This window comes from Ambystoma mexicanum, chromosome 1p (assembly GCF_040938575.1).
Source record: "Ambystoma mexicanum isolate Mex_15411 chromosome 1p, UKY_AmexF1_1, whole genome shotgun sequence".
Taxonomy (NCBI): domain Eukaryota; kingdom Metazoa; phylum Chordata; class Amphibia; order Caudata; family Ambystomatidae; genus Ambystoma; species Ambystoma mexicanum.
Genome location: NC_090921.1, coordinates 50,341,826 through 50,366,565, shown reverse-complemented (window position 1 = coordinate 50,366,565; position 24,740 = coordinate 50,341,826). Strand labels below are relative to the sequence as shown.

At 45.4% G+C, this 24,740-nt stretch overlaps 1 protein-coding gene across 1 annotated transcript in view; it reads right to left on the bottom strand.

Annotated features, from left to right (window-relative positions):
* Nucleotides 1-24,740, bottom strand: part of LOC138579547 (microtubule-associated protein futsch-like) — a 1,023,262-nt gene that overhangs the window by 171,440 nt on the left and 827,082 nt on the right. The window contains exon 19 of the mRNA XM_069650064.1: nucleotides 4,188-4,328. Within this exon, the coding sequence (XP_069506165.1) occupies nucleotides 4,188-4,328 (141 nt within the window). The remainder of the gene's footprint in view (nucleotides 1-4,187; nucleotides 4,329-24,740) is intronic.

The window sequence follows — 24,740 nt, the reverse complement described above, 5'->3', positions numbered from 1 at the left end:
AAGAAAGGGGCAGATGTAATTCATTCGCTTCGTGATCAGACTGCAGGATGATCAGATAAAGGCAACGTGGGTTTGCATGGATAGCTCACCATCTAGGATGACTCCCAACGTCTTTACCTTCTTCAATATAGGGATAATGTTTGAGGCAATACTGAAGTTGGCATAGGCAAGATCAAGTCTGCTCAGGCGGACTTTTGATGCCACAATTAAAAGCTCTGTTTTTTTGCAATTAAGGGCAAGCGGATTGGCGGCCATCGAGGCCTGGATGGCTTTATAGATGGTATTAAAGGCAGCCAAGCCCTGTTCCTAATTCACACTCAACTGGAGGATGACCTGGGTATCATCGGCGTAGTTGGTATACCGAGCCTCCAGTGCATCCAGCATGTCAAGAAGTGGGCAAATATAAATGTTAAAAAATGTTGGGGACAGACAGGACCCCTGTGGGACACCACTGTTTATGATGGGTGTTGCCTGCGTATGGTTCATGTTAGGAGCTGCTTTTGAAGGGTGCTTGCCTGTCTATGGTTAGTGTTAGGAGGTGTTTTTGACGGGTGCTTGCCTGCCTATGGTTAGTGTTAGGAGCTGTTTTTGACGGGTGCATGCCTGCCTATTGTTAGTGTTAGGAGCTTTTTTTGACGGGTGCTTGCCTGCCTATGGTTAGTGTTAGGAGCTTTTTTTGACGGGTGCATGCCTGCCTATGGTTAGTGTTAGGAGGTGTTTTTGACGGGTGCATGCCTGCCTATGGTTAGTGTTAGGAGGTGTTTTTGACGGGTGCTTGCCTGCCTATGGTTAGTGTTAGGAGCTGTTTTTGACCGGAGCTTGCCTGTCTATGGTTAGTGTTAGGAGCTTTTTTTGACGGGTGCATGCCTGCCTATTGTTAGTGTTAGTAGCTGTTTTTGATGGGTGCTTGCCTGCCTATGGTTAGTGTTAGGAAGTGTTTTTGACGGGTGCTTGCCTGCCTATGGTTTGTGTTAGGAGCTGCTTTTGATGGGTGCTTGCCTGTCTATGGTTAGTGTTAGGAGCTGTTTTTGATGGGTGCATGCTTGCTTATGGTTAGTGTTAGGAGCTGTTTATGATGGGTGCATGCCTGCATATGGTTAATGTTAGGAGCTGTTTTTGATGTGTGCGTTCTTGCCTATGGTTAGTGTTAGGAGCTGCTTTTGATGGGTGCTTGCCTGTCTATGGTTAGTGTTAGGAGCTGCTTTTGATGGGTGCATGCCTGTCTATGGTTAGTGTTAGGAGCTGTTTTTGACCGGAGCTTGCCTGTCTATGGTTAGTGTTAGGAGCTGCTTTTGATGGGTGCTTGCCTGTCTATGGTTAGTGTTAGGAGCTGTTTTTGATGGGTGCATGCTTGCTTATGGTTAGTGTTAGGAGCTGTTTATGATGGGTGCATGCCTGCATATGGTTAATGTTAGGAGCTGTTTTTGAAGGGTGCTTGCCTGCCAATGGTTAGCGTTAGGAGCTGTTTTTGACAGGTGCGTGCCTGCCTATGGTTAATGTTAGGAGGTGTTCTTGAGGGGGGCATGGCTGCATATGGTTAGTGTTAGTAGGTACTTTTGAAGGGTTATTGCCTGCATATGGTTAATGTAAGGAGCTGTTTTTGACGGGTACTTGCCTGTCTATGGTTAGTGTTAGGAAGTGTTTTTGATGGGTGGTTGCCTGCCTAGGGTTAGTGTTAGGAGCAGTTTTTGACCGGTGCTTGCCTGCCTATGGTTAGTGTTAGGAGCTGTTTTTGATGGGTGCATGCTTGCCTGTGGTTAGTGTTAGGAGGTGTTCTTGAAGGGTGCATGCCTGCATTTGGTTAATGTTAGGAGGTGTTTTTGATGGGTGCTTGCCTGTATATGGTTAGTGTTAGGAGGTGTTTTTGAAGGGTGCTTGCCTGCCTATTGTTAGTGTTAAGAGGTGTTTTTGAAGGGTGCTTGCCTGCCTATGGTTAGTGTTAGGAGCTGTTTTTGAAGGGTGCTTGCCTGCCTATGGTTAGTGTTAGGAGCTGTTTTTGATGGGTGCTTGTCTGACTATGGTTAGTGTTAGGAGCTGTTTTTGAAGGGTGCTTGACTGCCTATAGTTAGTGTTAGGAGCTTGTTTTTGACGGGTGCTTGTCTGCCTATGGTTAGAGTTAGGAGCTGTTTTTGAGGGGGCGTGTTTGCCTATGGTTAGTGTTAGGAGGTGTTCTTGAGGGGTGCATGCCTGCATATGGTTAATTTTAGGAGGTGTTTTTCAAGGGTGCTTGCCTGCATATGGTTAGTGTTAGGAGGTGTTTTTGATGGGTACTTGCTTGCCTGTGGTTAATGTTAGGAGCTGTTTTTGAAGGGTGCTTGCCTGCCTATGGTTAGTGTTAGGAGCTGTTTTTGATGGGTGCTTGTCTGACTATGGTTAGTGTTAGGAGCTGTTTTTGAAGGGTGCTTGACTGCCTATGGTTAGTGTTAGGAGCTTGTTTTTGACAGGTGCTTGTCTGCCTATGGTTAGAGTTAGGAGCTGTTTTTGAGGGGGCGTGTTTGCCTATGGTTAGTGTTAGGAGGTGTTCTTGAGGGGTGCATGCCTGCATATGGTTAATTTTAGGAGGTGTTTTTGAAGGGTGCTTGACTGCATATGGTTAGTGTTAGGAGGTGTTTTTGATGGGTGCTTGCCTGCCTATGGTTAGAGTTAGGAGCTGTTTTTGATGGGTGCTTACCGCCTATGGTTAGTGTTAGGAGCTATTTTTGAAGGGTGCTTGCCTGCCTATGGTTAGTGTTAGGCGTTGTTTTTGATGGGTACTTGCTTGCCTGTGGTTAATGTTAGGAGCTGTTTTTGGCAAGTGCTTGCCTGCCTGTGGTTAGAGTTAGGAGGTGTTTTTGACGCGTACTTGCCTGCCTATGGTTAGTGTTAGGGGGTGTTCTTGAGGGGTGCTTGCCTGCCTATGGTTAGTGTTAGGTAGTTTTTGACGGGTGCTTGCCTGCCTATGGTTAGTGTTAGAACGTGTTTTTGACAGGTGCATGCCTGCCTATGGTTAGTGTTAGGAGCTGTTTCTGACGGGTGCTTGCCTGCCTTTGGTTAGAGTTAGTAGCTATTTTTGGTGATTGCTTGCCTGCCTATGGTTACTGTTAGGAGCTATTTTAGACGGGTGCTTAGGAGCTGTTATTTGGCGGGTGCTTGCCTGCCTATTGTTAGTGTTAGTAGCTGTTTTTGACGGGTGCTTGCCTGCCTATGGTTAGTGTTAGGAAGTGTTTTTGACGGGTGCTTGACTGCCTATGGTTTGTGTTAGGAGCTGTTTTTGATGTGTGCGTTCTTGCCTATGGTTAGTGTTAGGAGGTGTTCTTGAGGGGTGCTTGCTTGCATATGGTTAGTGTTAGGAGGCGCCTTTGAAGGGTGATTGCCTGCATATGGTTAGTGTTAGGAGGTGTTTTTGACGGGTGCTTGGCTGCATATGGTTAGTGTTAGTAGGTACTTTTGAAGGGTGATTGCCTACATATGGTTAGTGTTAGGATGTGTTTTTGACGGGTGCTTGCCTGCCTATAGTTAATGTTAGGAGCTGTTTTTGACGGGTGCATGCCTGCCTATGGTTAGTGTTAGGAGGTGTTTTTGACGGGTGCTTGCCTGCCTATGGTTAGTGTTAGGAGCTGTTTTTGACCGGAGCTTGCCTGTCTATGGTTAGTGTTAGGAGCTTTTTTTGACGGGTGCATGCCTGCCTATTGTTAGTGTTAGTAGCTGTTTTTGACGGGTGCTTGCCTGCCTATGGTTAGTGTTAGGAAGTGTTTTTGACGGGTGCTTGCCTGCCTATGGTTTGTGTTAGGAGCTGTTTTTGATGTGTGCGTTCTTGCCTATGGTTAGTGTTAGGAGCTGTTTTGGACGGGTGCTTGCCTGCCTATGGTTAGTGTTAGGAGCTGTTTTTGATGGGTGCTTGCCTTCCTATGGTTAGTGTTAGGAGTTGTTTTTGATGAGTGCTCAAAATGTTGGTCAACGAGGCGGTTGCAAAACATTTTGGCCCCCTAATTCCAACAGTACATCTTCTAATGTACATTTTTTCCGATGGTGTTATGTAGTCCAATGGCATAAAGTGTGGTCCCCCCTCTTCTCCCCCTCCTCTGGTAGGAAACCTTGTGACAATAGGGCAGTCCCATTTCTCCTGTACCATCATGTGCTCTAGTTTGGGTCATTCTGAGCACAGTACAGTCCCATCTCTAGTGACTCCTCCCTCTCAATGCTCTTACCCTGCTCCCCAGTATAGTCAGGCAACACTTTACCGGCTTGTCTTCCAGTTTCAGTTTGTGACCTTTGCCCTCTGGACTTTCAAGCTTGTTCTCTGCATCTTCCAGGATGTTAGTCACACTGTCCTCCCCATGGTCGAACACCTGCAGAAAGGTAAACACAATTTTGAGGGCTCCAGTATTTCTAGGTCACAGGGCTCGCAGTTTCTTCATTGTGATCACTGGCATTGACATTACAGTCAGTGGTACCCATGAGTATTACACTGGCAGATGGGGGGAGGAGCAATGAAGAAATGACAAATAGATTTTTTTTATTAAGCAGAGAAAAAAAAACTGCCAGAAGCCAATACCTAACAAGACAAGATCCAACCTATTGAAAACCTGCATATAATGAAAGGATTAGCAGCTAGCCCACAAACATAACTCCAATGCCCACTGGGCAAATAGTTAATGGTTTAGTCTGGCCTTGAAGGGCGGCAAAGAAATATCCCCAATGCTGATGGGAAGAGCATTCTTAGGCAAACCCCTGACAGCTTTAATGAGTTGCCACCCAAGCCCACTCTCTTTGCTAACTGGTAACTTTTCAGTGGATCAGCAGTGAATGAGTGCTTGTGTAGTGTGGGATAATTGTTGATTTTCTACTTTTCATCCGAGAACGAAAACCAAGGTTATAGTGTCTTGGTTTTTGTAGTAACCAAAATTCAAATGGGTGTGCGGTGGCTCATATGGGAAAGGGGAATGTGTCGCATAGTCGAGGGTTAGCGTCTCTGAATGCCAGTAGACATTGGCTCATATGGGAAAGGGGGGATGTGACAGGTACCTTCTCTGTGTAACTGTCCTCAGTGACTTATACTGACTATTAAGAATTGTTCATTTTATTTAAAAAAAAAAAAATGTTGTAAAATCAAATTCATCACTAAATCAGCAGAAGAACAATTGAAACAACAAGGAATTAAGAGATAACAGTCTTCCTAAATAATAAAGAATTCTCAATAAAAGCATATACAGCATGAGCCCCATTCTTAGCAGGGAGTCAGAGCAGGAACCTCTTTGCAGCATTAATGGTCCTTAAATTGCATGCTCTAAATAGTGGTATAAGAAACCTCTGGCCTAAAATAAGAAATGTATTAAATCATCCCCTGAACTAGAAGCACAAATGCATGGTGGGAAGCATACAATTATTTCTTTAAGTTCCATCTATGAGCGACAGAGGCCAATGGAAGACGACTTTCCCTGAGATTAATTAATATAACACTTTCGGCCCACAGTCCAAGGCACGTTTTCAAAGGCACCATCCTGTCTTGAGCCTGTCCGGAGCCTTTCGAGCCGAGTCCTGCACCTCTCCCCTGCAACGTCCTGGCACCTGACACTAAAAACACTCCTATCCTTCCGGTCCTGATAAAGTAAGACCTACTACATAGCGGTCAATTTGAAAATGCTCTTTTCGCGCCGCTCACCAGATACACATACTCTAGCCCTCCTGGCATTTGTCCCGTACGCATATGCTCTAATACTACTACATAGCCCCAAATGGCCTGATCATTCAGAACATCTCAATGACCATGACAACTGTTATAATTTGTGTCAAATACCGTTCAATGTTCCACTTTACTGTATTTCTTACCGTTCAATGTTCCACTTTGCTGTTTTTGAGTGCCTCACTGTATTAACATCCAATGTTCCGCTTTGTTTCTTTTAAGTGCCTCGATGTATTAGCGTGCTTTTGAGTGCCTCACTGTATTAGCATCCAATGCTCCACTTTGCTGCTTTTAAGTGCCTCACTGTATTAGCACCCAGTGTTGCACTTTGCTGATCTTTAAGCGCCTCACTGCTCTATCCTGGCCCTATACTGATTCTTGTGCCTCACTGCTCTAGCCTGGTCCTATGCTGAATGTTGTACCTCACTGCTCTAGCCTGGCCATATGCTGAATGATGTGCCTCACTGCTCTAGACTTCCCTATACTGATTGGTATGCCTCACTGCTCTAACCTGGCCCTTTGCCAATTTGTGTGCCTCACTGTACTAGCCTGGCCCTATGCTGATTGTTGTGCCTCACTGCTCTAGCCTTGCCCTATGCTGAATATTTTGCCTCACTGCTCTAGCCTGGCTTTATACTGATTGTTGTGCCTCACTGCTCTAACCTGGCCCTTTGCCAATTGTTGTGCCTCACTGCTCTATCCTGGCCCTATACTGATTCTTGTGCCTCACTGCTCTAGCCTGGTCCTATGCTGAATGTTGTGCCTCACTGCTCTAGCCTGGCCCTATGTTGAATGTTGTGCCTCAAGGTTCCAACCTGGCCCTTTGCCAATTGCTGTGCCTCAATGTACTAGCCTGTCCCTATGCTGATTGTTGTGCCTCACTGTACTAGCCTGGCCCTATGCTGTCTAATGCTATACTAGGCTAGCCCTATTTTGTGCCACGTTCCCAAATGAGTCCACTTCTATACCCTACACCTGACATTCTAGGTCTTTCTCCTATACCAACGTTGACATGACATTGCCCATACCCTGCCCCCTAGCTATCCTGATTACATTAACTGCCCTATCTACTATGGCTGCCACCCATCCCATCATAGACTCCAAACAACCTGGGAACCATCTAGCAAGGCACACACCCAGACCCAACTACTATCAGAGCCCACACCCCTAATCTACTTGAATCAGATCTGCCCCACCTCTCTATGAAACCTCAGACTAGGATTCAGATTGCCCAACCCACCTCAGGCCTACCCCGCCCCAGGTCACACCAAAACTGAACTTACACATGTACCTACATGACCTTTCCAAATGCAAACCTATTTGCATCCAGAAGCCCTGCACCAAATCACTTGCAACTTCGCCCAACACTGACCACTCCAGCACCACCACGAAAGTATCACATAACCTTAAGGAAGGACGTATCAACGCCAGATCCTTAATTGCCCATGCCTCCGAAATTGCAGATCTCATCACTTGCAACCAACTCGACTTCCTAGCAGTGACAGAAACATGGTTGCACAAAGCAGCTGGTCCAGCCTTAATGCTCGCCATCCCCCTAACTTCACCATCTTTAGAAAGGAGAGAGATACCTCAAAAGGAGGCGGCATAGCCTTCATCTGTAGAGCCAACCTTACCATCAAAGAAGTAGATTATATGTCCATGCCCTCAGCAGAACTACTTTCCCTCAAACTAGGTATCGCTGCTTCACGTACTATTACTGTGCATCTCATCTACAGATCTCCTGGCTCACTAGGGTCTTTTGAAGAAGACATAACCACTCTTCTCAATACAAATGCTAAACCAGGGACACAAATTATCCAACTTGGTGACTTCAACCTAGGATATAATGACCCCAAAGACTCTAATGCCTCAATCATAGCTGACACAATATTAGAAGCAGGTTTTACCATCGTAACAACGGCCCCATACAGGTCAAAGGCCGCACTCTGGATTGGGATTGGGTGACAGATATTAACTGCACATCGACCATAACGGCTATTGAACCATGAGTATGGTCTGATCATCATCTGATCCTGTTGACCATCTCAGATCTACCCCAATCTAAAACAACCAAACCACTGGCATCTCCATCCCTTACCCGCTATAAAAAAAACATAACATTCGCTAATCTCCTCCCACCGATTCAGCCCATCACTAATCACTCCAACATCAGCACTAATCCTAATGAACTGGTTGATCTGTATAACAACACTATCAACACAGCTATAGACATCATTGCGCCACTGAAACTAAGTAAATCCAAACCCCTCGCCCACCTAAACACCCGGGTCACCCCTAACCTAAAAGCCTTGCCCAAAGAAAAAAGACAAGCAGAAGCTCGCTGGAAAAAAACCTTCTCCCCTCTTAACAAAAATCTCCTCACCAACCTCACCAATAACTATAAGAAACAGATCATTCAGGCTAAAAAATGACAGAATCAATAAAGCAAACTCCAACACGAGGGAAATCTTCACCATCCTTAGACAATTAGAATCACCCATCACACCTGTAGACTCCTGCACCAAAGATAAAATGTGGTGCACCAACATTCAAAACGCCTTATGCAATAACATCACTATGCTACAAGACACAATCTCTGCCCAAAAATCTGCACCCCATAACATTGCGCCCTCCACCCAAGAAGCCATCCTACAGGAACTCTCTGGCAACCAAACTAAATCCCACAACCAATTCAATTTCAGAGCTATCTCCTCTGCAGAAGCAAAAAACATCATCACGTCCCTCAAACCCTCTCGCTGTCTTGGTGACAACTGCGAAGCACCTATTATCAAAAAGCGGCTCAAGAACTAGCCCCCTTTGTCACCTCATTTATCAACTCTTCCTTCAAATACTGCTCTGTACCTACTAACCTCAAAGATGCCAGGATACTACCCTCTCTGAAAAAACCTAACCTAGACCCCAACACCCCAACTAATTACAGGCCTATAATGACAGTACTGTTCCTTCTTAAAATCCTAGATAAAGCTGCCTATCTACAGATCCAATTCTACCTGGAGATTAATGATCTACTAGGCACTAGACAATCTGGCTTCAGACCGAGACATAAAACTGAGACAGCCCTCCTTGATCTCAAAAACCAACTAGATGAGCATAAAGACAAAGAAGACACTTCTATTCTCCTACTCCTAGACCTATCAGCTGCATTCGACCTGGTAGATCACAAAGTATTGTGTAACCACCTTAAGTCGGCTGCCAACTTTTCCACCAAGGCTACAGCATGGAAAAACTCTTTCCTGGACAACAGAACTATAAGAGTCTTTTCACCAAGCTCAGCCGCTGACCCAGTCCCCATCACCTGTGGGGTTCCCCAGGGATCATGCGTATCACCCACTTTGTATAATATGTTTACAAAGTCCATCTTATATCTGGATAAACTGGGTGTCTCATATACCAACACTGCTGACGACACCCAGATCCTCATTCCAATCCAAGGAGATTACGACAAAGACATCACCCTCATAAACAAAATCTACCAAATTATTCAAACTCGGATGGCGACACACGGATTATGTCTGAATGACGATAAAACCAAGCTCTTAATCGTTGTATCCACCAGCAAATTAAACAAACTCTCCCATCTGTACAAATCCTTTGCTATCGGTGGTATCAAAATCAATGTAGCCAAGGAAGTTAAAATGCTAGGATTCTACTTAGGCTCAACGCTCAACCTTAACAAACGGGTAAATGCCACAGCCTCAGCAACTAGCTACACTTGCAAGCTTATTCATGCATACAAGCCATTCCTATCCATGGACAGCTGCAACACCATCGCACAGCCCTTATACTATCTAATTAGACTACTGTAACACACTCTATATGGGCACCAGCAAACACAACACCCATAAACTCCAAAACCTGCAAAACAACGCCCTTAGAACAGTATTAGGCATTCCCAAAGGGCAACATATCTCTGGCCACAGAAGAGCTGCTAACTGGCTGTCCATCAATGACTGTATCAAACTGAAAACCCTGAACATCACACACAACTGCCTTAATAACAAAGCACCCTCTTATCGAGGTACACCTCTGAACGTCCCATCAGAAAAGCCCAATCCAACAGCAGTAGAGTCCCTAACTTCAAACTGAAAAGAACAGGAGGCTCTAGGTTCCCAGTATTGGCTGCCAGCCTATGGAACTCCATTCCGGACACACTTAGAGCCACCCCCTCTTTTTCACCTATTCAAAACTAATGTCAAACTTTGGCTACAAACCAACGACTGCTGACTCCTCTCCTATGATTGACCTACCTCCTAGACACCTCTCCTCCGTCTTCTTTACTCTCTATGAACTCTATATATTTATTAATATCCTGTATGCAACTTGTTAGTTATGCCTGCAACTGTACATTAGAAAGATAATACAATTGTAAAATAAGTAATATAAGGTTTGAAATGTAAGATATTCATGTAACACTAACGTGCATCTGTAACATAAGAAATGTAAGATATTTATGCAACTGTAACCTAAGATGACCACAAGCGCTCAGTTGCCTAACGGCCCGGCAAACTCTATAAATAAATAAACAATACAATACAACAATACATAGTTCTTGAAACCAATTACAATAATTATCCATGCGATAACACAAATTAGCACCCTAGTTAAAGTCTGTGTTTAATGCCGCCTGATGGCTGTCTCCTCCTGCCAGTCTCTGCCGGTCTCTCTGTGACACAGGTCCTCCTTCCTTACAGGAAAACTTGCACCAACATGCCTGAAGGAAGCACTGGGTCTGGAGGCCTACTCGACCCATCCAAGATGGCCGCCACATTCCCTTTATCCACACCGGACCCAAAGGCTGCCATGCCCCTGCATCACCCTGACTGGGTGTTTTCCGAATATGGACACCCCCACCTGAGACGGAAGACGAAGCTGGCCCCCACAGAAGGCCAATACACAAGGCTAGGATCAGCAGTCTCTGCCGGTATCTGTCATGCTCCGTGTGAAGCTACACATGCTATGCACCTGAAAAGCTCCATGTCACCACTACTGCAGGTAATCAAAATATGGCCCCCTCTCAGATCCATTATAGCATGACCCAGTCTCTGATTGTAAAACCCACGTTTTGTATAAACCTATGTGGTGCAAAGTTTTCCGCATGACTCTACCAAGTTTTTTCCTAATGTCTAGTGCTCCAAGAACTCTCCCTGTGCTCAGGGCCCTCGTACACTCTGATCTCCTCGATGATACACAGTGCCCGACTGGCAATGCAGAAAAAGTTATTACAAAAACCGATCAAAAGATGGACTGCGCATGGCTTCAACCAAGCTTACTTAATAAGCATACTATACACTTTCCGCAGTGACCTTGCTGCAGGTACTTTGCCTATGTGCCTCCTTCACCCTCTGTCACGCGAGAGTTACCTGCTCGAGGTCCTGTCCGACAAACGCCTCCTGGTGGGGGACTACATCTCCCCCATCAACCTCCTCTGATGCCCACGCACCACGAACAGAACCATAGCCTCGCGCTGAAGCGCTCCACCAGCCTTCCATACGCTCTCCGAAAAGACACTGTTCACAATTCCAAAAGACCTCATCAAAGCATTGTATTCCTGCCGAGCTACATCACCCCACTTTATTACAACAGTGCAGGAAGGTTAACAGGCGTCCATCGCACCCGTTAACAAGTGAAGACTGCCCTCTTCCACTGGATAATCCTATCTCCAACAACCTTACCTCGCTCAGCGTACCTCCCCCTTCTCCAGTACACTGCCCATCTCACTTTGCTCCTCGCCGCATGCAGCCTGCAACCTCTAATTGAGGTCTCACACTGGAGCCGGACCACTTCACACATACCCTCAAACATCCAGGGTTAGCAACAGCCGCCTAGGAGCACGCACAGACCCTGATTCAGCCATCAGGAGATGTGTCCCCCACTCTACCCTTGGACACTGGAACAATCATGTACAGGTGCCACTGTTAGAAGCCACCCTCGGAACACGGAAATCAAGTGCTCCATCAATATCCTCTACTGGCAGCCACGTTAAGGCTGACCTTTTATGTGCCCCACTTGACAACAATGTTTACTGTTACAGCTGGATAAATGTTACGCTTCAAATCTGTCTAGATCACAGCCTACCACCTTCCTCTTGCACTGGCTTCCCCCTTCCCGACGCCGTTCCTGATCATGCAAGCAGTGATGACCTAATCAGCTGCGCCAACCACATACATGCTGTGTCATATGAAATTTGCCATGTTACTTCCAAGATGTCCTCTGTTGCTACTAATTATACCTCTGCTCCCATCCCTCATGATAACAAGTTGCTGACTGCCTGCTTGCCCTGGGAACCATTTGCAAAGTCTGCTCTTCATGCTATCCCCATCTGTCAAGCTCTCAATCAACTTGCTGCCCCCGGATTGTTGCAGGGGTGTATGATTTCTGAAACCCCTGCAAAGGAAAATGCCAATGTTGACCCCTACTGCAAAGATGACTACATGCTCACTGCAGTTACATGTGCCAACAGCTCACCTGAGACCCCACTAAGCCTATAGACCCTGTTAACCAACATTCCCCTACCTGCATTAGCCTGGTATCCAATCCCAATGCCAACACTGACCTGCAGAACACCCCTTCCCATAAAACAAGCAATTACATTTGAGCCGACTCCCCGACTCTACACATGTTCATCAGCCTATCCATGGGACTGGGTTACACCCAGCCACAACCAAACAGGCCAAGCCCACTCAGCCTCACTCTATCCCCGTAGTTACTCAACCCAACATCACCTGTGCCCTCATTAATGCACGTTCTGTACATGCACATGCCCTCGAAATAAATGCCCTCATTACCACCCATAACCTAGATGTCCTAGCTATTTCAGAAACTTGGCTTCATGAAGCATCAGGCTCTGCACTGTCCCTAGCCATTCCCTCCAGCCATACCATCTACCGGAATGACAGGCACACATCTAGAGGAGGTGGCGTTGCTCTATTGCCAGTGTGACCAATGTCCAGCCAACTTATCAAGGACGCAGCGCGGGATATGGCTCCCTTTATATCAAAACGTATCAATGCCTCATTCTCATCGGGCACCATCCCAAGTAACCTTAAAGAATTGTGGGTGCTCCCACTTTAAAAAAAAAAAACTCTAGACCCAACCATACTAACCAACTACCGGCCTATTACTACAGTATCATTTCTTCTTATAATTTTAGATAAGGTCGCATATCTACAAATTCAGAAGTACATGGAACTTCACCACCTGCTAGGAGCTTGCGAATCAGACTTCCGCCCAAAACATGGAACGTGAACTACACTAATCGACCTCAAGGCTCAAATTGACGAGCTCAGGGACAAGGGGAAATCAGCCCTCCTTCTCCTCCTCAACCTCTTGGCTGCATGTGATCTTGTGGACCACAAGGTCCTATGTAGCCATCTAGATTCAGCCGTGCATTTTATTTCAGGAGGCCATAGTCTGGATTGAATCATTCTTAAGTAACAGGACTATGAGAGTTTTCTCACCTTCAGCAGCTGCAGACCCCATACCTATTACCTGTGGACTGCACCAGGGATCTTGTGTCTCACCTATCTTGTTTAACATATTCACCATGCCCCTTTTCGATGATCTGGACCTTCTTGGTATCACCTACACCAACTATGCAGATGATACCCAGATTCTCCTTCCACTTTCTGGGGATTATGGCAATGATCTGGCCTTAGTAAATAGAATCTACCGCATCATCCATGCATGGATGACTGTCCACAGTCTATGCCTGAATGATGACAAAACTGAACTCATCATCCTGGGCACCCCTACTAATCTAAAAAAACTAGGCCATGAATATACCTCCTTCAAAATCGAAAGTAACTCCATCAAAGTTGCCAACGAGGTAAAAACCTTAGGATTTGACCTCGATTCCACTCTCACTGTCACCAAATAAGTTAACTCCATGGCATTTGCCATCACATATACATGTAAACTCATCAGAGCTGGCAAACCTTTTCTATCCAAGAATAGTTGTATTATCTTGGTTAGAGCCCTCATCCTGTCCAAATGGGACTACTGTAACACCCTCTACATCCGATCCAATAAGTACATTATTAGAAGAATCCAAACACTCCAAAATAATGCCCTCAGAGAGGCCCTCGGCGTTGCAAGGAGAAAGCACATTTCCGAGATTAGACGACAAAACAACTGGCTATCCACCAACGACAAAATCCGGCTGAAAACTGCCTCGCTCACTCACAAATCTCTGACTAATGCTGCACCCAGTTACCTTACTGCGAGATTCCACAGAAGCACCTCAACTAGGCCCACTAGAATAGCTAACACTAACTGCCTTACTATTATAAGATTTAAGCTATCGAAAGTCGGGGCTAGTAGCTTTCCTGTCAAAGCTGCTCAGCTGTGGAACTCCCTACCTCCATCCCTTCAAGCGGATCTATCATATATGAATTTCAGACATAATTGCATCAACTGGCTTAAAATCAATGACCATTAGGCATGTTATCCTTACTGCATTGTAAATCGTTTTCAGAGTTTTGCTACTAAGATACTTGTATAGTGTTTCTGCTTGTACCTTTTATTCTCTGTATGTGATAACTTACAACTGTTACTTTATTGCCTTACTTCATGATCTGTCTGCTTGTCATGTGTAACCTAAGCTGTAACATAAGCTGAGAGCCTTCTTGTAACCACTGCGCCCTAATACCTTTGGGTCTGGCGCGCCATATAAATAAATAAACAAACAAACAAAAGACTCCCTCCCGATTAGGCAGGTCAACACCACCCTCAATGACAATGCAGACCTGCTCTCCCTCAAATGGTCCCCCACACCTACCTATACCATTACTATCCACCCAATTTACCACCCTCCAGGCCCCACACTAAACTTCAAGGAGAACCTCCTCCACATTATTGAGGACACATCAAAGCCTCCTCCAAAATCATCCTCTTGGGAGACCTTACCCTGGGCCTTAATGCCACACATGCTACCTCTTTGGCTAACTCCCTTGAACCCCTAAATTTAGGACAGTGCCTCACCAACCCCACTCACATTAAGTGCCGTACACTGGACTGGATTGCTGACCATAACTGCCAGGTCTTCACTTCCTGCCCTTGGTCTGACCACCTCATCACTGATTTCTCCATCCCCCACCCTAAGAAACGTAAACCTACTGCCACGCCAGTACCACCAGCAGTCACACGGAGCTCTAAGAAACTCACTAAGGAAAATATCAAGCCTTGGTTGAACACACCATGCCTTAAACCGCCTTTCACTGCCAACCCTAACTCACTAGTGGACTCATACACATCTACCCTATCCAAAGCAGTGAACACCATTGCCCCACTAGCGTCCCACAAAGCTAAACCAGTCAGACAATCCAATGCTTGGTTCACACCTGACATCCTAGAACTGCGTAATAAGAAACACCAGGTAGAACTCATGTGGAAAATAAATCTTTCCAACACCTTAAAAGGAGAGTTCACCAAAATCTCTTTTCTCTACAAGTCAGCAATATTCTCAGCAAAATCCACCTCCTTCAATACTAGAATATCCAATGCCAAGTCAGATACCAGCAAGTTCTTTACCATCTTTATGGAATATGAGACGACAGACACCCCCCACCCCCTGCCCTTACCAAGGATGAAATTGACACCCATAAACAAATACATTCTCAGCAAACTAGACAACTCCCACAAGCACCCTCAGGCCCACCGAGCATGCCCTCTCACCTGCCCAGACTGTCATAACGTCCTCATCCCCAATTTAATTTCAAAGAGATCTCAGAGATCAAAGTCCTTACTATAAGTCTAAAACCCTTGAGATGCAATGGAGACATATGTCTAGCACCCATTCTCAAAACTGTGCTGTAACACCATCATCTTTCTTTACTGCCTCCATAAACGCCTCCTTCTTGACAAGCACAGTCCCTTTCAGCCTCAAAGAAGCCTGGGTACTCGCCTACAAAAGAACATCCTTAGACCCTGCTATTACTACCAACTACAGACCAATCACAACTGTTCTCTTCCGACTAAAAATCCTTGCCAGGGCAGCGTACCTAAAAGTTCAGCACTTCCCCTCCTGTCCTGTCAACTACCGCCCAATCTCCATCACTCCTTTCCTGGGCAAGCTCCTGGAAAAGCTGGCCATCCCCCAGCTTAATCCTCACACTGCATTGGTTTGTTGTCTCCATGCTCATCAGTCTGGCTTCAAAGCTGCCAAAAGCACGGAAACTGCTCTCCTGAACATCAGTGAAGACCTGCTTTCCAACCTTGACTCCAATAACCCCTGTGTCCTCATCCTACTTGATCTCTCTTCTGCTTTTGATACGGTCAACCATGCCATCCTGATTAACCGTCTCTGTGATAACCTGGGTATCACCGATGAGGCCCTGGCTTGGCTGACCTCTTTCATCTCTGATTGACCCTCCCAGGTCCAACTGGGGTCCTTCCTCTCCTCTATCTCTATCTCTACCTGTGGTGTTCCCCAGGGGTCTAACCTCTCTCCCTGGCAGTTCAACCAATACCTGGCACTTCTTGGCAACGCATTGCCGCTCTCTGCCCCAACTTTCAGTGCTATGCGGCCAACATTCAGCTAATTTTCAGGCTCCCCTCCACCACCTCTTCTCCTTCTCTCATCTCTGACTACCTGTCCACTATCTAGGAGTGGTGTGCCGCCAACGATCTCTGCTTTAATCCCAGTAAGACCTCATTGGCACACCTGCTCCCTCCTTTCCTGTTGCTCTCTGACTGGCACTCTTGGCCCGCTTCCTTCTCCCACCTTTGAGGATAAAAACCTCGGGGTCAGCTTCGACTCCACTCTCTCCTTGTCTGCTCACATTTCTGATGTCTCTAAGAAGTCACACTACTAGCTGCACCTCCTCAGAGGTAGTCTTCCTTTCCTCTCCTTCCCCCACAAGCTCACTGTCTCCAGAGCTCTGGTTCTCTCTAGGCTGGACTACTGTAACAGCCTTTTTCTAAATCTGCCTGCTTCTACTCTCCGCCCTCTGCAACTCATCCAGAACAGGACTGCAAGACTTGTCCTTGGCCTCAAGCCCAGGGATCGTATCTCTCCAGGACTGAAATCTCTGCACTGGCTCCTGGTGGCTGCTAGGATTAAGTTCAAAACCCTTTGCATTGTCCACAAGGTCTTCTGGGGCCTGGGGCCTCAATACCTTCAACTCTAGCTTCCTAAATATCATCCTCCTCAAGCTCTTCGCTCATCTGCCTCCAACTCTCTCGGGGTCAGTCGCTTCTCCAAGCAACAAGTTGGTAGTAGGTCTCTTTCTTTGGCTGGTCCTCCCTCTGGAACATCCTATCTGAAACTTGAGGAACGGCGGCTGAGGGGAGCCTGAAAGAGAGCTGAGTGTCATCTGCAAAACACTGAAAGTTAGAGGAACAGTTAGAGATCAGGTGGGCAAAGGGGGCGAGGTAGACATTTGAGAGCTAGGGTGAAAGGGTAGGGCCCTGGGGAATACCACATGTGGAGAGAGGGGTGGTGGAGAGAAAGGACCCAAGTTGGACCTTGGTGGGGTCTATCCCGGAGGAAGCATATCAGCCACTCCAGCGCCTGATCCCACATGCCCAGGTTCTCACGGAGTCGATTGATCAAGATGGTATGATTGACTGTGTCAGAAACAGAGGAAAGGTCATGGAGGATGAGGACAGGAGGAAGGCTAGAATCAAGAGCAGATCTTCACGGGTGTTCAGGAGAGCAGTTTCCATGCCTTTGGCTGCTGTGAAGTCAGACTGATGGTAACTGAGGCAACCAACAGATTCAGTGTGGAGAGTAAGATGGGAGATGGCCAGCTTTTCCAGGAGTTTGCCCTAGAAAGGAGTGACATAGATCGGCCGATAGTTTTCCGGACAGGTAGGGTCAGCAGAACGATTTTTAAGGAGGCGATGCAGCTATATGGACTGGGTCATGTTGGCAAGTATGCATATACTGGCAAGATATTAAAATAGCACACACCAAGAGCCACTTACAAATGGCCAACAAATCTTTTCTATCTGCTTTTCCTTTCTTTTATAAAAAAGTAACAAAAAGTACTGCTATGAAAGCCCACGTGTACTTTTTAAATTTCATGAATATGCTGCTAAAAAGAAACATTTTTAAACGCAGAGCATTGTAAGTACCTGCCACTAGGTGTGAGCAGGTGGTGAAAGCTGCACTGCATGGCATTTGCTAGAGTGGTTACAAAGAAAATATGCGTATTTAGAAGCTTATTACAGGGTACGTGGCAAGAACCCTGTATATATATTTTTGTAAAAGAATTGAAATCAATACTTTAAACAATATACTGGTACTATGTCTTGTTAGATGCAGATGTTGTTGAATCTGCAAATAGAAATCTTGGAGAGTTTACAGTAGTTTTTGATGCAGGTGGCTGTGCGTAACAGGAGACATGCACGCTGAGAGTTCAAGAGTAGATCTGAAGTGTTGAACTGAGATGATAGGGTTACTCATAGAGTTTTTGGATGTGATTGGTGGATTGATGAGTGACTGTTTGAAAACAGTTAATGAGGGAGTGATAGCAACTTGAAAATAGAAAAAGTAAAAGGGCTGCCCTGTGTGACGGTGTCCGCAGACACTGCACGTGCCATCCGGGTCTTTTAAGGATGCCTGGCATGTAAATGGGACTGCAGTGACTGCGGACAGTCGTGGATGTCCACGGACATCGGGGGATCAGCCTATCATGTTTCCTGGGTGTGGTGTACAGGAAGAGAGGATAGAAGGAGTTTTGTTTGGTGAGTGTACTGAAGATGGCTATGGCTATGTGTTTGAGGAAGCAGAGTGTATGGATCCTGGGAAACTTGTAGAACCATTGGCTGAAGGTGTATTTTGAGCACTGTGGATTGTCTGCAAATCTTGGATTCCATGGTCCTCATTACAAGTTTGCCGGTCTGGGAACTACGGTACCGCTAAGCTTGCTGGCACTGTAGTTCCCGGACCGGCAAACTACGAGTTGTGCTCACGGGTGCCTTTCTGCACGTCAGGTCTGACCTGGCGGGCAGAGTGCACCCGCGAGCACAGCATGCCGGATGCAACGGCACCACTCTGAATGGTGCCGGTGCATCCGACCTCCCCATTCCCATTGAGCCCTACAGGGCTCAATGGGATTGGGGAGTAATGGATTGCGGCCCCTGGCAATAAGGACAGACAGGGTCCACCAAGGTTGTAATGGCCATGTATGTCCCCATTGCCAGAGACCGGAAAAAAAAGCAAGTTCGGCAGCAGCCTGCCGATTTTACCGGCAAGGCTACCGCCAAACACGTAATGAGGCCCAATGAATTTCAAGATTCATGGTATTGTGTTCGAGGAATGAAGTGGCCGGAATACCTCCCATTTTGTGAGAATATGCTTCACTTGAAGCACGCGGGCATCATTGTAGTTCACTGTGGGGACAGCATTGTGTTTCACTGTAGAAGGAACAGTTTGGGCTAAGTTACCGGAATATCATTGAAGTGTGCAATGAAGAATGCATTTGGAAAGTTGATGGAACTGTTTCCACATTCCAAAAAAGAATGTTCTCTGCTACCTCAAAGACAAATGGGGTTGCGGTTGAATTTATTTTGTCCACATATTGAAAAAGCAAGTTATTATGTAACAAAGTTGTATGTGCCTTTTTGTGGGATATTGGCATGACATCTTGTCATAATGAAAATAATACATTTGATATTGTCAACATTTTTCGAAGAGGTGAAATGCATCTGAGTGATGTGGGCAATCAGATTTTTCTTGAAAACGGTCAACATGCATTGAAGCAGTTTCTGTGAACACATGAAATATGTATTGAAGTATTCTTTAGAAGTTGAAATAAAGAAAAAGGAAAAAGAGAAAAAAAATGGAAGCACTTTTTGTGGACGTTACACAAAATAATTAAGTTCTGTAGAATATTTGTTAGTTTAGTACATACAATGAACAAAAAATATAAAAGTCAAAAAAAGAAAAAAAAACGTTCTTTTAAGATGCACAATTTTTGAACGAAAAGTGAAATGGTTTTCATTCCCTCAACCCACGCATGAAATTTTTCAGATGTCTGTGGACTACCACGCTGTCCATGGACTATGGAGGCTGCAAAGGATCAGTATGATTTTTTAAAGTAACTCACGTCAAAGCTAGTGTGTGTAGGCAACAGCAGGGATATGTTTCCAGAGATTAAGGAGCATCCCTTCCCTCTTGTTCTCTCAACCTTAGGGCATATTAGCCGAAAGGTATCAATGGATCTGGTTCTTCTCCCCTGTGGTTTCAGGCTGAGTCTTTCTTTAAGATAGGCATGAGCAGATCCATGCAAGCATTTGCACGTCAGTGTAATGCTCTTGAAGAGGATCCTGGATGCAACTGGCAGCCAGTGAAGTTCCTTCCTGGCAGAAGTAATAACATTCTTCTTAGGAATGCCTTTAATGATTTGCACAGCATCGTTTTGAAGTGTTTGTCGTTTGTTTATACAGTTCTTACTTGCCCCACCAAAGAGTGCATTGCAATAAAATAATCTATCCTGGGCATAATAGTGGCCCGCACTAGAATTGTAGTCTAAGTAATCTGAGGTGGTATTGTGACTTTTTAATGACACTATCCACCTACGCATCAGCACCTATCGAGCAGTCCAGTACCGCACCCAGTGTTTTAACTTTGTCCTGTGTTTTGATGCAATGGACATCAATGGACAAATCTGAAAAACATGGGTCCAATTTTATTATAGCTTGAGGGGACCCAAAAATTAGGATCATAGTCTTCGCTCTGTTGAAACAAAGCCAATTGGCTGTCATCCAGTCTTTAACCAGCTTATAAATATTTAGAAATTTTTCTTGTGTCCTCAACATAATTACTGCTTAACTCAATCAACAACTGTTTGTCGTCAGCGTAATTCGTGAATCTTGCCCCTGCCCATCTCAATGCTACACAGAGGACAAAAATAGAAAAGTGCTGGGGACAGACATGCACCCTGCGGAACTCCACAGGTAGATGTTTTTTGGGTAGTGGAGGCCTGTTCCCAACATGCTCTGGACATCCTATCAGAGAGGAATGACTCAATCCACTCAATAGCTGATGACGAACATTGCCCTAAAGAGGATACTTTAGACATGAGCTTTCTGTGATCAAGAAGATCGAAAGCTGCTGATAAATCAAGCAGCATCAGCTGCCCTGTGTTGGTCCAGCTGACAATGTCCAACATCTTACTCTGGAGATCCAGTAGCATGCTTTCTGTACCCTAGTAAGATCTGAACACAGACTGTCTGAGATGCAAGATGTCAGCCTGGTCCAGGTGTTCTTGTAGCTGTATAGTGGCAACTCCATCCACGAATTTTGAAAGGAAAGGGGCATTTGTAAAGTGTCTGAAGTTATTCACCTCTTTAGGGTCTAGTTCTGCTTTTTTAGTAGTGGGGTAACCACAACCTTCTTAATACTGACCGGAATTGTTTTGTGGGAGAAGGTAGCCTTGATAAATTGTGTTAAAAAAGGTTCAAAAGAGCAAATATTTTACAGTACTATTTTAGCAGCAATAGTGCCAACCAGGCACAGAGTGGGGGGTCGATCACCCTCCTATGCAGGTGCCTCCCTCTGGAATGGACTCTCTGCCCCCCTCAAACTGCCGGACCACCTGAAGTTCTGGAAGCAGCTCCAAACATTCCTCTTCTCCTCTGCTTTCTCTCTCTCCCTCCCTTATTGACCTATCCGAGATATCTGATGCTGCTCTGACTGGTTGCTTGGCTACCCTCAGAGTCTCACTGGGTACCAGGCTCTCTCTTGATCAGTCACCCTGGCACTTCCTACAGCCTACCACGCGCTTAGGGGCTGTAACTGTAACCCTACAGTCCTTGTCTCCTTGCACTATCCAGAGCCACACTGCCCTGGCTGCACTGACTCAGAGCATTGCTGCCCTGTTTTCCCATCCCCTGATCCTTTCACTCCCCCCTCTCCCTCTCCCCTTGCACTTTTGAGTCTTGCACTTGCACAATCTGAATGACACAAGGCCTATTAAGATCGTATGTCTTGACCTCCCTCTGTCTTCCCTCTCGTGTCTTGTCGCACCTAGAAACACTTGTGTACAGGTATGTTATAAATGACTTATCATATCATATCAAACCAGGCAAGATGTTGGGCACATCTTCTTCAGTATTTTCTCCATGTCAGGCACCAAAATAGGTGAAAAACTAAAGAGTGAGTGGCTCTCAGTTGGGGTTGTCATACCCTTCTCAGGTAGAGAACTGAGACAGATTCTGAGGCAATGTTCGCATATGCCCCAGTAGTGTTATTAGGAAAAGCTTGTGGTGTGTTTATAAAGTCCAGAATCGTAGGGGGAGGATCAGATGTAAGATGAGACTTAGCCATGCTTTTATATAATCTCAAAACATTTCCTAGTATTATCACTAGAGTTTTCAATTTCACTCTTGTAATATGTTTTCTTTGCTTCAAATATCCCTTCTCTGTACTATTTTTTGATGTTCTACCAGATACATCTATTTCCCTTGATCTTATTTTTACTCCAGTTATGTCCTGCCTTCCTCTTCTACTGTTTAAGCTTAATAAGTTCTGAAGAAAAACTATTACGATGGTTCTGCCGATCCATGGTCCTCTTGGTCTTCATAGGTACTTTTTTGTTATGCATTTCCAACAGTTCAGAAACATGCCTTACTGCCAGGACATCTGGAGAGTCAACATCTGGGGCATTTTCCATAACACTGCACAGACATTTGTTAAAGTCCTCCTGTCTCACTTTTTTAGGTTCCTACTCATGAAGCTTTTAAGTGGTTTACATTGCAGGGCCTGCTTCCCTGGCAGAGTGATCTGGAAGTTAATATACGAATGGTCGGACCAGACGCAAGATTCACTAGCAATAGGACTAATCTGAACGTTCCGAGATGTGACACGATCTGGAATATTACCTTTGACGTGTATGGGTTCACTATTGTGGATAACCACTTCAATGTTTTTTAAGGTTTGTTCAAGCGATAGAGCTTCTTTGTCGGCGTCATTTCCTCTCCACCTATTAATATCCCCCATTAATAGGGTAGAAGAATTGGGTTTAGTAAACCCTGCCAATATGCCCATAAGTTCTTCGTTAAAGCCACTATTATTTTTACCTGTGGGCAGCAAACTCTCTGTTGCGTGGACTGGGAGTTTTGAAGCATTTGGTCAAAACAGCTCTAGCAATCGATATGAGGCTGTCATATAGCTGCACATTATGAGTACCAGAAACATCAGAAGTGAGGCAGACTTGAATCAGTAGTAATGCAGAATGAGTGAGTCAGTCTGACAAATGGACTTTATCAAGCCTGCCCTGTTGTAAAGGTTGCAACGGATATGAGTGAGCTATTAGGCCGCCACTTGCCCCATGCTGCCCTACCCGTCAGTACATTTGAATGGAACATGATTGCTCTCAGAGCAACTATCTACAAAACAAAAGTCAATTATATGGTGCCAGTCACACACTCAGGTTAAAAAAAGTCAGTTACAGAGGCAGATCAACTGTTCTGAAAAGTATAACATCCAGGCCAGTCCAAAGGTAACCACATATTTACAGTAGGCAACCCCAGTTCAATTAAATGAGGGAGTAGACCGGCTCATAACTGAATATATTAAATACTGCCTGCTGTCTATTGTAAGTAAGACCTTGGTCCTCCAATCCGCCAACCTCAAATTAAAAGCACCCCCTAGTTTGAAAGATTATATTCCTCAATGAACGGAATGAACTACCAGTACTTTAATAAAAACCACAAAAAGAGTGTTAGTTTGACATAGCAAGGACTGCTGTTTTGCAAAGGAATCAACATTTATAAGCCATTGATTAAGACTGGTGATGTAGAGGCTAGGTCTCTTCAGGCAAGATAGTATCAATCCCAGCTATATACAAAAGAAAATCTGGGTCATTTACTTGTCTGTTTAAACCAGCAATGTTCAGGAGACAATTTAAAGACAGTCCCTGAAAGAGTCAATAGAGCGTGAGCATAAAAATGAGCTTTGGAGAAACGACCACTAGCTTGAGCAGAGAGCTTCATGTAAGGTGTGTTTAAGAGTAGCCTTTCTATAACCCCAGGATTAACATCCACGACATTAGATGTAATATTTTTTAAAGTGGCCTTCAATCCCTCATTTAGATGCCCTATGTTACGAGTCGCATGCATATGTCACGCAGCAGCTTTGACGTGGTACCAATTTTCATGAAGATGGCGGTTTGGGGCGACACTATCCAGATAGATTCCTATTCCACCATCAGACGGGATATCAGACGAGAGAACGGACCTGTTCCAGAATAGATTTTGAATACTGTGACCAACAAATGTAACACTAAGGCTGCACCCCCGCAGTACATGCAATCCAAAAGAATGTGCATTGGGGGACCCACTTGTTAGCATTGCCAATGATCCCTAACAAAAGGCTTCCCACTAGCAGGGGTCTACAGTGCCATGTTACTGTGCTGAACATCTAAGGGGGGCTAAGATGAAACCTTTGTGAACAGGCTTTCTGGGTATCCAGCAGAGATGGAACAGCCAGTTAGAGTTCACTGAACCGGTGGTGAGTACAGATCTCAATGGCTCGACTTCAACAGCATGATCACTAGCTGAATGTCAGGAACCCCTCAGGCCAGTCAGGTCAGGTCAGGTCAGGTGCAACGGGAGTCAGTATTACTCAGAATGAGAAAAGCTAATCTCCATCAGACAAAGGTCAGAACTAGTGGCAACGTGCACACAGTCTTGCTGATTTAAACTAGACCTGCTCCAGCAATGGCTGTATGCGGAGGTGGGGTTTGCAGTTGTTTCCAAAAATGAGCCTGTAGGTGAGTCTCAGAAAGATGATAAAGCATTTGGGTTACCTTATCCCTGTCTTCCTGCAGAACTGTAGCAACGCCTTCATTCATCCCCTTTCCCTTGTTTTTCTCTCACAGGGGGCAGCTGAATTTGCACAGCAGGTCTGGATGTCAGGGTCTTCAGTGTTGTTGGCCAGGGGTAGGATCTCAGTCTTGGAGGGGTTGATCTTTATGTAATGACTAGATATCCATGACTGCATCGATGAGAGGCAGACTTTGAGCGTTAGGGAGAATACTCAGAAATGTGCCAATTCCTCTCTACCTTAGAGACCCCGAGCTCTTTTGCTGAACTTTAGGACTTTTAATGT